Source organism: Saccopteryx leptura, chromosome 7 (genome assembly GCF_036850995.1).
Source record: "Saccopteryx leptura isolate mSacLep1 chromosome 7, mSacLep1_pri_phased_curated, whole genome shotgun sequence".
Taxonomy (NCBI): domain Eukaryota; kingdom Metazoa; phylum Chordata; class Mammalia; order Chiroptera; family Emballonuridae; genus Saccopteryx; species Saccopteryx leptura.
In genome coordinates this window covers 55,705,209-55,718,538 of record NC_089509.1, presented here as the reverse complement: position 1 = coordinate 55,718,538, position 13,330 = coordinate 55,705,209, and the positions used below count along the sequence as shown (strand labels likewise).

The window sequence follows — 13,330 nt, the reverse complement described above, 5'->3', positions numbered from 1 at the left end:
TAATATAAAAACATATTCAAAACACAAAAACCTCATATTCATATTTACTTTAGAGTGACTCTTATGCCAAATATTTAGAGTGTCTGCTTGTTTTATATGCATAAGAATACCAGAAATATGTATTTGCTCTTACCTTTAGATTTGGGGACTAGCTCTCCACAACTGAGTATCCGCACCTCAGCAAATGGTTTGCTAGCTGCGTCTGTTTTCTGGTTTTCTATCTCCCTCACAACTTCTTGACCAGAAATCACTTGTCCAAAAACAACATGATGCCTAAAGAGTCAAGTAAAAGTGATTAAATAAAAGCTTCTTATTTTAATATTAAGTTAAAGTAGGTTATAAAATTAATTAAAATGATCTTTACCCATCTAAATGAGGAGTTGGTTTCGTTGTTCTTTTGGAAATCATCAGACAGAAGAATAAAAACAAAGTCAGAGAAAAACAAAGTTAGCATCTCTAAAAAGGAAAAGAAAATAACTGCATTGGAAACAAAGTTGCAAACAAACAAATCCTAACATAATAGACTAGTATTACATTAACCTTAAGTAGATAAGAGAGCAAGATGTTTTCCACATAATGAATTTTCATAAACTTGTTCTGATTATAAAAAATCACACATTGTTAAAAACTTACATGTATTTATTTAAAGTTAACATTTTGGCATTACTTCTATCCATCTATACGTTTTTTGCATGTGAATATTCATGGTTGTAGAATGTTCTATTTATATGGACACACCAAAATTTATCAAACCATCCCACTAATTGATGGGTTTAACAACTGCTTTTAATCTTAACATTTTAAACAGTTATAGCACAGATTATACTGGATGGCTTTCACACATTTACTGAAGCTGAATAGAAATGATGATACATGTAGTGTTTATAAATTATGTTACTTGTCAACATTTAAAATTCTGGATACTTTTACATAAAAATCCAGATTTAAGACCTTTTGGAGACCTGAAAAATGTGGTACCTGGCACATGGAAATAATTGGACAGGCTAAGAATCCTTATCTTCCTTAATACAAGGATTATCAGTTTAATATCTTGTTCTAGGAGTCTTTACTTGCTTATGTTACTTGCCTAAGACCTGTAGCTCTTTGAGTTTGTGCATTTGTTGGCTGCTTCCCGTGTATGAGGATCTAACCCACAACCTTGTCATTTTGGGATGATTCTCTTAACCAACTGAGCGAACCAGCCAGGGCCACAAATGAAATAATTTTTAAAAATTCTTTCCTTTTCCTTATCAGCCTTGAAATCTTTATAGTTAAGAAGGCTGCTACTTGAGTAGCTTACTAAAATTACTAGTATAATAAATTGAAGATGGGCATTGTATAAGATTTATTATTAAGCCCTGGCCAGTTGGCTCAGCAGTAGAGCATCAGCCTGGTGTGTGGAAGTCCCGGGTTTGATTCCCAGTCAGGATACATAGGAGAAGCAACCATCTTGCTTCTCCACCCTACCTGCTCTCCTTTTCTCTCTCTCTCTCTCTCTCTCTCTCTTCCCTTCCTGAAGCCACAGATGAAATGGTATTAGCAAGTTGGCCCCAGGCGCTGAGGATGGCTCCATGGCCTTGCCTCAGATGCTAAAATAGCTTCATTGCAGAGCTAATGGAGCAACACCCCAGATGGGCAGAGCATCGCTTGGTAGGGGGCTTGCTGGGTGAATCCCTGTCGGGGCACATGCAGGAGAAGTCTGTCTCTTTGCCTCCTTGCCTCTTACTTAATTAAAAAACTATTATTAAAAATAAAAAAAACAACCTTGCCTGACCAGGCGGTGGCGCAGTGGATACAGCGTCGGACTGGGATGAGGAGGACTCAAGTTCGAGACCCTGAGGTCGCCAGCTTGAGTGTGGACTCATCTGGGTTTGAGCAAGGCTCACCAGCTCGAGCCCAAGGTCGCTGGCTCAAACAAGGGGTCACTTGGTCTGCTGTAGCCCCTCAGTTAAGGCATATATGAGAAATCAATCAATGAACAACTAAGGAGCCGCAACAAAGAATTGATGTTTCTCATCTCCCTTCCTGTCTGTCTGTCCCTATCTGTCCCTCTGTTTGAGTCTCTCTATCTCTCTACCACAAAAATAAAAAAATCAAAAACCTTATCAAAAAAGACATAGAAGGAATACAATTTAAGCCAACTTTTGGTTAAAGCGCACACAAAACTACTAAAAATATTTCTAACTAATAGTACATGTATTTTTAAAATGTCACCTTTTCAAATTAAAAACCTATTGTTTCCCCATTGTAACAGCTATGCTCACTGGAAGGTGCTAACGGCACCCAGAAATGTAAGACCATAGATGTACACCATATATGTATTTGTATTACATTATATTCACTATATATAGTATATTATTTGTATCTAGATATACTCAATTCTCACTTCAAAGATACTATATATGCAAGTTCAATGGCTTACTAGAATTTTTAATTTCTAAAGCAATCTCACAGTACTTTTCATGGTCATTCTCAGATCGGTAAAGAAAGTATGTTCATGAGGATATGGAAAAATGGGAACTCTTGTACAATGCTGGTGGGAACATAAAATGATGCAACCACTGTGGAAAACATTTTGATACGTCCTCAAAAAGCTATGTAAATTACCACATGATTCAGCAGTTCTACCCCAGGTATATATCCAAAAGAATTAAAAACGGGGACTCAAACAAATATGTGTATGCCAATGTCCTCTGCAGCATAGTTCACAATAGCCAAAAGGTGAAACCAACTTAATGACCATCAACAGATGAACAAAACGTGGTATGTACATATAATGAAGTGATAGCCATAAAAAGGAATGAAGTTTTGATACATGCTGCAATATGAACCTTAAAAACAAGTTAAATGAAATAATCCAGACACAAAAAGACAAACTGTGTGATCCACTTATAACTAGAATAAGCAAATTCATAGAGATGGAAAGTGGAATAGAAGTGTAAAGGGGCTTAGAAAAAGGAAAATGGTTATTCTCTGGGATAATAAAATACTATAGTTTTGAAAATAGTGGTGATAGTTACATAGCACTATAATGTAACACCATTGAACTGTATACTTACAAAAGGTTAAAATGGCAAAATTTTATATATAACCAACTTTTTTATTTTTTAAACGAGAGAGGGAGGAAAGAGAAGAGAGAGAGACAGGAAGGGAGAGAGATGAGAAGCATCAACTCATAGTTGCAGCACCTTAGTTGTCCACTGACTGCTTTCTCATATGTGCCTTGACTGGGGGGTGGGGGTGGGGGCTACAGCAGAGCGAGGACTCCTTCCTTGCTCAAGCCAGCGACCTTGGGCTTCAAGCCAGGGACCATGGGGTCAAACCAGCGACCATGGGGTCATGTCTATGGTCCTGGGCTCAAGCTAGTCGACGCTCTATCCAATCCACCACTACCCGGTCAGGCTATAATCAACATTTAAAAAAATTTCAAATAAAAAACTGAGGTTGCTTTCTTTAAAAAATTACAGAATACAGGTGAAGTAAAGGGTTATGTAGAACTGGAAAGAGATGAGAGAAAGTAAAACGTAGAGGGAAGATTCAGAGAATATAACTGGAAAGATTTTATGAACTTAATAAAGATTTTGGTTAGCACAGAAAGAATTTTACCTAAATAAAGCAAAATGAATTATAACACTCAGTGTTGTTAAAGATCTAGTAAAACTGCCACTTACTGCTGATACTAAACTATACTTCTTTTTGGAAGTCAATGCAGCAATGTATGTGGAAAGACAAATGTATGTAAACATTTCAGTAAGTAAATTTCTAGGAGCAATTTATATAAAAGAAATAATTATAATACATCAAATAATAGGTACAAGGTTCACTACAACAATTTTTTTAAAATCTTTTATTTTATTTAATTTATTCATTTTAGAGAGGAGAGAGAAATGGAGAGAGACAGAGAGGGAGAGAGAGAGGAGAGAGAGACAGAGAGAGAAGGTGGGGAGGAGCTGGAAGCATCAACTCCCATATGTGCCTTGACCAGGCAAGCCCAGGGTTTCGAACCAGCAACCTCAGCATTTCCAGGTCAACACTTTATCCACTGTGCCACCACAGGTCAGGCGACAATTTTTTTTTCACTACAACAATTTGAAGAAAGTTGTGAGTACACAAAACATTTATTCTTATATTATTATTTATTATTGTATTATTTTCCATACAAATAACTGTAAGTCTACTTCTGCACCATCCTGTAAACATACATAAGAGTACTATGATATGGAGTGATTTCCAGGACACACTGTTAAGTACAAAGAGCAAAACATTATATATAATATGCTATCTACTTCATAAATAAAAAGAAAAATAAGAAAAATATACATATCTGTGCTTATGTTTGCAAAGAGAAATATAGGAAGATAAACCAGAAACAAATGAATTTGGTTACTAGTATGGATGGGTGGAAACTGGGTGAATAAACAGAGGAATGGGAATGATGTGAAGAATTAGGTGAGAGTAAATACTTCAAGGAAATTCTTCGTTTTGACATTTGGAATCATGTTAACATTCTAGAAACTCAAATAAGGGGGTGGAGGCTTCCACTTAAAATGGTGGTGTTAGGTGAATGCGGTACTTGCCTCTTCTCAAACCACAAAAAATTACAACAAAACTACAGAACAATCTTTCAGAAGCACCTGGAATCTGACTGAATGGAAGTCCTACAACTAGGAAATTCAAGAAGCCATACTGAGACTTGTAGGAGGGGAGGAGACGCTGACTGGGCTGGTCTCACACCCATGTGTGGTGGATAAAAACTGGGAGGGGCACCTCACCTGCAGTGGTATCCCTGAGGGGCAAGGGGTCCCAGGCCCACACCAGACTCCGCAGCCCAGGGTTCTAGTGCCAGGAAGAGTTCTCATAACTTCCGGCTGTAAAAACTAGAATGAGGCTGAGGGAGACGGAGGGTTGCTGAAGTCCCAGAGTGTTCCTATAAAGGGCCCATGCACAGACCTGCTTTGACTCACTCCCTCTGAGCTACAGCACTAGGGCATTAGCTTGATAGACACCAGGGACAAACTAGAAAGAACTGAACTGCTGGCATCAGGACAAGCTGGGGGGTCAGGGGGAGGGTGGCAGCAGCTTTAAAACCTGAAATTAAAAACCCGTTTTAAAAAAATGACAGAGAACTCCCCTAACCTGTTGAAGGAAATAGTCATAAAGTCCAAAAAGGCCATTTTTCCTTTTCTAATTCCTCCCCATACAGGGCTGGCAGCAGGTACCATATCTGAGTCTCCATCAACCTAACACTTTTAGTCCCACCCTAGTGATCCCTGAGACCTGACCACCCAACATTCTGGACCACCCAAGCTGCTTCCAGTGGCTTTTTCATATAAATGACCTCTCTTGGTTCAAGCTTCAGATTTTCCTAAAATCTCTCAAACAAGCAACATCTGGCCTCATCATGGCCCATATCTCTTACTAAGTGGTCCCAGACACGGCGTTAGCAGCAGCAAGCTCTGGTTCAAAGCTTGGCCTTGCCTTGGTACACCAAGCCCAGCGTACAAGCAGTAGCTCTGCAGTTCACTCTGTAGCTCATGCCAGGTAGCCTGCACCACCCAGAGGTCTCGGAACCAGTGCATTCAGTGGACAGCTTCAGACTACATCAAAGTATCACTACCAAACCACCCCAAGTGACAGAGAGCAGGGGCAGATCCATGAGCTTCAAAGCCCAGCTGAAAAAAATTCCTGCTGTATAATGTGGGTCCCTGCACAAGCTAATTCTCCATAGTGGTTGGTGACTGCAGCCAGTCCTTTCAGCTGATCGGCCTGGGGATAAATCCCTCCACTGGTGTGCCAACAGCAATCAAGGCTCAACTACAACAAAAGATATACGCAGCCCACATGGTAGGGATGCACCTGAAGTGCCCAGCTTGGATGACTGGGGAGGTTGTGCCACTGAACCTTACAGAACACTTACATCAGCCACTCTATCAAGCCTGGGAGATGTACCAGTTCTATCTAATAAACAGAAACAAACACAGGGAATTAGCCAAATGAGGCAAAGAAACATCCCAAATGAAAGAGTAGAACTCCAGAAAAAGAACTAAACAACAGGGAGACAAGCAATCTACTAGATGCAGAGTTCAAAACACTAGTTATAAGGATGGTCAATGAACTTAGTGAGAACCTCAATAGCATAAAAAAAGGAACAGGCAGAAATAAAGACTACACTAACTGAAATGAAGATTAATTTACAGGTCATCTATAGTAGAGTAGATGAAGCTGAGAATCAAATCACCAATTAGGAAAATAAGGAAGCAACAATACCCAATCAGAACAGCAAAATAAAGAAAGAATCCAAGAGTAAGGATAGTAGTATAAGGAGCCTCTGGGACAACTTAAATGCCACATTTGCATCACAGGGGTGCTGGAAAGAGAAGAGAGTGAGCCTGAAATTAAAAACCTGTTTTAAAAAAATGACAGAGAGCTCCCCTAACCTGCTGAAGGAAATAGTCATAAAGTCCAAGAAGCACAGAGTTCCAAACAAGATGAACCCAAAGAGGCCCACACCAAGACACATCATAATTAAAATGCAAAAGGTTCAAGACAGAGAATCTTAAAATCATCAGGAGAAACAAAGTTAGTTACCTACAAGGGAGCTCCCACAAGACTGTAGGTTGATTTTTCAACAGAACTTTGCAGGCCAGAAGGGATTGGCAAGAAATATTCAAAGTGATAAAAAGCAAGGACCTACAACCAAGACTACTCTACCTAGAAAAGCTATCCTTTAATTCAAAGAGCTTCCCAGACAAAAAAAAGTTCAAGGAGTTCATCACCACTAAATTAGTATGATATAAAATGTTAAAGGATTTTAAGAAAAAGAGGCAAAAAATATGAACAATAAAATGGCAAAAAATACGTATTGACAATTGAATCTAAAAAGACAAAATAAATGAAGAAGCAGAATAGAAACAGACTCATAGATACAGAGAACATTTTGAGGGTTTCCAGGTGGGACAGAAGCTGGGGAATGGGTGAAAACGGTGAAGGGACTAAGAAGTACAAATTAGTTGTTACAGAATAGTCAAAGGGATATAAACAACAGCATAAGAAATACAGTCAATAATATTCTAGTAACTATGTATCATGTCAAGTTATATAATATCTAATCACTGGGATAATATACCTGAAACTATTATAATAATGTATGTCAATGGTGATTAGAAAATGATTTAAAAAGAAAAAAATATGGTTAGAGGGAGAACAAAATGAAATACAGTAAGAAACAAATTAACCTAGTAGTTTTGAGTCATAAAACCACATAAAATTTACATTAAAAATTACTATTTCAAGTAACTTTTTTTTCTTCTTTTCCAAGTGACAGGAGGGGAGACAGACAGATTCGCACATGTGCTCTGACCTGGATCCACCCACAACCCCTGTCTGAGGCCAATGTTCTGCTCATCTGGGGCCACGCTCCCAACCGAGCTATTTTTAGTGCCTGAGGCGAAGGGTGCTCAAACCAATCAAGACATGGTAAGGAAGCAGATAGTTGCTTCTCCTGTGTGTCCCAACCAGTAATTGAACCTGGGACACTGATATGCTGGGCCAATGCTCTACCACTGAGCCAACCAGCCAGGGCCCAAGTAACTTTTAAATATATAATATACTGCTCACAAAAATTAGGGATATTTCAAAATAAATATGAAGTGATAAAATATCCCCTAATTTTTGTGAACAGAGTATTTTAACTACATATTTACTCTCTGTCAAAAGACAAAAATAGCTATTAATAAGTGATGAACTCTAGTTAATAGGTTACTTTCCAGTGATATAGGATAGTTTTTTTTGTTTGTTTTAGGATTCAGCAAATGAGTAGAAACATTGAAGGTAATGGGAAGCCAGATTTTCCACTGTTGAAGAAGAGAGTTATTGCCTGACTGGTGGGCACAATGGATAAGAATGTTGACCAGAAACACTGAGGTTCCCGAGTTTGAAACCCCAAGGTCACTGGCTTAAGTGCAGACTCGTGAGCTTGAGCACAGGCTTGCCAACTTGAGTGCAGGATCATCAACATGATTCCAAGATTGCTGGCTTGAGCAAGGGGTCACTGAGTCTGCTGGAACCCCCAGACAAGGCACATATGAGAAGCAATCAATGAACTACTAAAGTGAACCAACTATAAGTTGACGTTTCTAATCTCTCCCCGACTCTAAAAATAAAAAAAATTAAAAAACAGAAAAAGTGTTACAAACATTGGACTAAGAAAATGCTAGACTACACATGGTACTGAAAGATTAAGTTCTGAGACCAGGAGAGTTTAAGGCTCCTGAAACAGAGAAAATATGTCCTCTACTACTGACAAGAGCCCTCGTCACAATGTTTTGTAGTTAGAAATGGAAAACATCAGCAGTACTGACTTTGAGGTTACAGATATATTTTAGTGAACAGGCAAATTCACAAATACAGAATCTTTGATAATGAGGATCGACTGTATTTTACTTTGCAATTACGTAATTTATGGAAAGATACTCTATGAAAAAATCCTGATCCTTGTTAAATATATTTTCTAGGTTGGCCAGGTAGGTAGCTCAACTGGTTAGAGCAGGGGTAGTCAACCTTTTTATACCTACCACCCACTTTTATATCTCTGTTAGTAAAATTTTCTAACCGCCCACCGTTCCACAGTAATGGTGATTTATAAAGTAGGGAAGTAACTTTACTTTATAAAATTTATAAAGCAGAGTTACAGCAAGTTAAAGCATATAATAATAATTACTTACCAAGTACTTTATGTCAGATTTTTGCCAAGTTTGGCAGAATAAATCTTTATAAAACAACTTACTATAGTTAAAGCTATCTTTTTATTTATACTTTGGTTGCTCTGCTACCGCCCACCATGAAAGCTGGAACACCCACTAGTGGGTGGTAGGGACCAGGTTGACTACCACTGGGTTAGAGGGTCATCTGAATATGCCAAGATTATGAGTTTGATCCTTAGGGCACATACAAGAACCAATAAATGCATTAAAAAATGCATATAGGCCTAACCTGTGGTGGTGCAGTGAATAAAGCATTGACTTGTAATCCTGAGGTCATCCTGTTTGAAACCCCTGGCTTGACTGGTCAAGGCACATACAATAAGCAACTACTACGAGTTGATGCTTTCTACTCCTCTTCACTTCCCTTTCTCTTTCACTCTCTCTAAAATCAATAAATAAAATCTAAAAAATTTTTTTTTCATGCATATAGGTAGAACAAATCTATGTTTCTGTTTCTTTAAAATAAATTTTTAAAAAATGCCCTCTAAATTTACCACCAATAGATAATTCTTCTGTGAATCAATTACTGAGATGACTGCCAAATGGTGATTTTTCTACTCTATCATTCCTTTTACATTTACGAGCTGACATTCTACTAAGGAACAGCTTTTACTCCTCCCATTATTCCCTCATTTTTTTTATATCTGTATAGACTCCTGGATTCCTATTTTGATGGTCAAATTGTCCGAATATGTACAGTGAAAACGCTACCCTTCAAGCTGGCTCCTGTCTTGACTCGTTTTCATAATTTGAAAACTTTAGCAGTACAACTTCACTTTCAACAAGATTCCCTTTTTCAGCAATTCTTTATTCTTCTTCCTTCAAAAATTATCCCACTTATGGGGACCTCGTCCACTTATTAAGGATCAAGGGTAGACATACAAAGAAATGACATACCAAAAGAGGAATATTGTAAGGTATCAGATCATAAATACTTACATGAAAAACTGTGAACCATTTGTATCCTTTCCTCTGTTGGCCATTGATAAGAGAAATTCTTTGTTGTGTTTAACAGCAAAACTCTCATCTATAGAGAAGCAAAGTTTTCAGTTACATTAGAGGCATAAACTACTCCTAGAAGTCATTTTCACTCCTCTTCAGATCTTCTGTTCATATCATGTGCTTTTTAATACCAGACGAAATTTAGACAAGTCAGGTTAAAATAAGAATCAAATATTAACCAATTCCCTCTTCCATCCTTTTAGATTAAAATTTTTCTAATTTTCAATCCCTTGCTATAAATTCCAAATATTCTATCAACTCACTTTCTTTCCATTTACATTTGTCCTTTACATTTTTTTGGGAAAAGACAATACAACTTCCTTTGCTTATTTAAACAAAAAATGAAACTCCCCTAAAAACCAAGAGAAAGAATCCAGACAAAATTCTTTTATATTTCATTTACTTTTTTTTAAAGGAGAATTAAAAATATGGAATGCTTCACATATTTGTGTGTCATCCTTGTGCAGGACTCACGATAATCTCTGTATTGTTCCAACTTTAGTGTATGTGCCACTGGGGTGACCACCATTTATTTCATTTCTGAGCACAAAAGGGAAAATATTATTCTGAGCACAGAGAGATCCTCATGAACTTAATCTCTGTAACACAGCATCACTTATTGCAAGGACAGCAGCTAGCATTCCAATATTGGATTAGAGTGAGAACTAAGCAAGTAAAATTTGAAAAAAATTCACTGAATCCCAAATGAATGAAATATTTCCATTCACGTTTATAGTCTTTCCAGTGATCTTCACATCAATTAAAAATTCTAATGAGAAAACTTAAAATTGGGAAAAACGTTATAGCTAAATTTTAGAATATCAGAGTTTTAAAAAAATCTTCATAGAAAAATGAACCCACTGAAAATGAAGCTACTGTTACTAAGATATACTGTTGAATCTCTTTTAATAAAGTTTAAGATCATTCAATATCCAGTTAAGATAAAAACTCGACAAAGTGAATACAGAGGAACACATCTCAGTATAATAAAGGCCACGTGTGATAAACCCACAGTAACATCATACTCAATGGGAAAAGCCTGAAAGCTTTCCCTCAAAGATCAGGAACAAGACAAAGATGCCACTCTTACCACTTTTATTCAGCGCAGTATTAGGGGAGCTGCCCAGAGCATATATGCAAGGAAACAAATAAAAGGCATCCAAATTGGAACAGAAGTAAAACTGTTACAATTTGCAGATGACATGATAGTACATATATAGAGAAGCATGAAGTCCCTAACAAAAAAATTAGCATAAATGAATTCGTAAAGTTAAAAAAATTAATATACAAAAAACTGTTATGTTCCTATACGTTAATAATGAATTATCAGAAAGAAAAATAAAAAAATAATCCCATTTACAATTGCATCAAAAAAACCAAATACCTTGGAATAAATTTAACCAAGCAGGTGAAAGACCTGTACAAACTTTAAGGAATTGATGAAAGAAACTGACCATGACACAAATAAAAAAATATACCATGCTCATGGACTAAAAAATTCAATACTGTTAAAATATCTCCTACCCAAAGCAATATATAGATTTAATGTAAAATACCAATGGCATTTTTTTCACAGAACTAAAACAAATAATCCTAAAATTCTTATGGAAACAGAAAAGACTCCAGCTAGCAGAGCAACCTTGAGAAAGAACAATACTAGAGATTATTATGCTCCCTAATTTCAAACTAACTATAAAGCAATGATAATCAAAACACTATGGGTCTAGCATAAAAACAGATACATAGATCGATGGAACAAAATAAAGTCTAGAAATAAATCCACGCTTAAATGGTCAGTTAATACATGACAAAGGAGGCAGATACACACATTTGGGAGTCTCTTCAATAAACGGTGATGGAAAAACTGGACAGAAACAAGCAAAAAAGGGAAACTAGGCTACTTACTTACACAATATAGAAAAATGAACTCAATGAATTAATAACTTAAGTGTAAGATAAAAACCATAAAACTCCCAAAAGAAGACATAGGCAGTAAACTTTTTTTTTGTTTTTTTTTTGAAAGATAAGAATTTTATTTATTTTTTATTTTGGGGGGGTATTTTTCTGAAGTTGGAAACGGGGAGGCAGTCAGACAGACTCTCGCATGAGCCCGACCGGGATCCAACCGGCATGCCCACCAGGGGGTGATGCTCTGCCCATCTGGGGCGTTGCTCTGCTGCAACCAGAGCCATTCTAGCGCCTGAGGCGGAGGCCATAGAGCCATCCCCAGCGCCCGGACCAACTTTGCTCCAATGGAGCCTTGGCTGCAGGAGGGGAAGAGAGAGACAGAGAGGAAGGAGAGGGGGAGGGGTGGAGAAGCAGATGGGCGCTTCTCCTGTGTGCCCTGGCCGGGAATCAAACCTGGGATTCCTGCACGCCAGGCCGACGCTTTACCAATGGAAAAATTGAAGAAAAAAAGAAATCTTGCCATTTGGGACAGCATAGATGGAAATAGTCAGTATTATGCTAAGTTAAGTCAGACAGAGAAAAGACAAACACCGTATGACTTCACTTATATGTGGTATCTAAAAAGCAAAAGAAATGAACAAAGCAAAACAGAAACAGACTCATAAATACAGAGAACTAATGACTGTCAGAATGGGGGGGAGGTTGGAGGAGAGGTAAAATAGGTGAAGGGGATTAAGAGGTACAGAATTATAGTTATAAAATATGTAAGTTATGGAGATGTAATATACAGCATAAGGAACAGTCAGTAACACTATAATAACTTGGTATGGTGACAGATAATGTCATGACCACTTCTAAAGGTATTTAAATGTCAAATCACTATGTTGTACATCTGAAACTAATATAACAATGTATGTCAACTAACTATAGTTCAATTAAAAGTTTAATTGCTTTAAAATTTTTTTTAAAGGATTAAGATCAAGCTATGGAAGTTCCCATACTAGCATTATAACTCTAAGAGTTTATTATAGATCATTAAAATTCTTCATATGATATATGAATGTCCTAGACCCCCCCAAAAAATCTTTACTCTATAAAGTCTATATTATGAAATTTTTCATGAGAAAGTTTACCTTTAGAGTAGTTGAACGTAGATGGACAGTTTAGATTGTTTAATGAATAATCTTATTGACTCAAGAGAAAAATCAAATATAAAACATTACATACAAAACATTAAAAACATAATTTAAAATAAAAGGACACATTTTTACCTTCAAAGAATCCTCCATAAATAGATTCTCCTCCTCGTCCATTTCCTAGGAATGAAAAACATGAACTCTTAGAACTCTCAAGATAGTAATCTACTTGATGATACCTAAACAAAATTCTTAGAAAACTAGTTGACCAGGTGGTGGAGCAGTGGATAGAGTGTCGAACTGGGACATGGAGGACCCGTGGTCGCCGGCTTGAGCATGGGCCCATCTGGCTTGAGCAAGGGGTCATTTGATCTGCTGACCCCCCCATCAAGGCACATATGAGAAAGCAATCAATAAACAACTAACGTGATGCAACAAAGATTTAATGCTTCTCATCTCTCTCCCTTCCTGTCTGTCCTTACCTATTCCTCTCTGTCACCAAAAAAAAAAAAAAAAGAAAAT

The 13,330-nt window shown here is 37.2% G+C and overlaps 1 protein-coding gene and 1 pseudogene across 15 annotated transcripts in view; both read right to left on the bottom strand.

Annotated features, from left to right (window-relative positions):
• The window catches only part of PPIG (peptidylprolyl isomerase G), a 58,012-nt gene that overhangs the window by 14,695 nt on the left and 29,987 nt on the right, over nucleotides 1-13,330 (bottom strand). For all 15 annotated transcript variants that reach the window (XM_066346453.1, XM_066346444.1, XM_066346446.1 and 12 more), the window contains 4 exons: nucleotides 12,944-12,988; nucleotides 9,702-9,789; nucleotides 365-394; nucleotides 134-273 (listed from right to left, as the gene is read on the bottom strand). In XM_066346453.1, coding sequence (XP_066202550.1) covers nucleotides 134-273; nucleotides 365-394; nucleotides 9,702-9,789; nucleotides 12,944-12,988 — 303 coding nt within the window. The remainder of the gene's footprint in view (nucleotides 1-133; nucleotides 274-364; nucleotides 395-9,701; nucleotides 9,790-12,943; nucleotides 12,989-13,330) is intronic.
• On the bottom strand, nucleotides 10,187-10,287 carry LOC136379224 (U6 spliceosomal RNA; annotated as a pseudogene).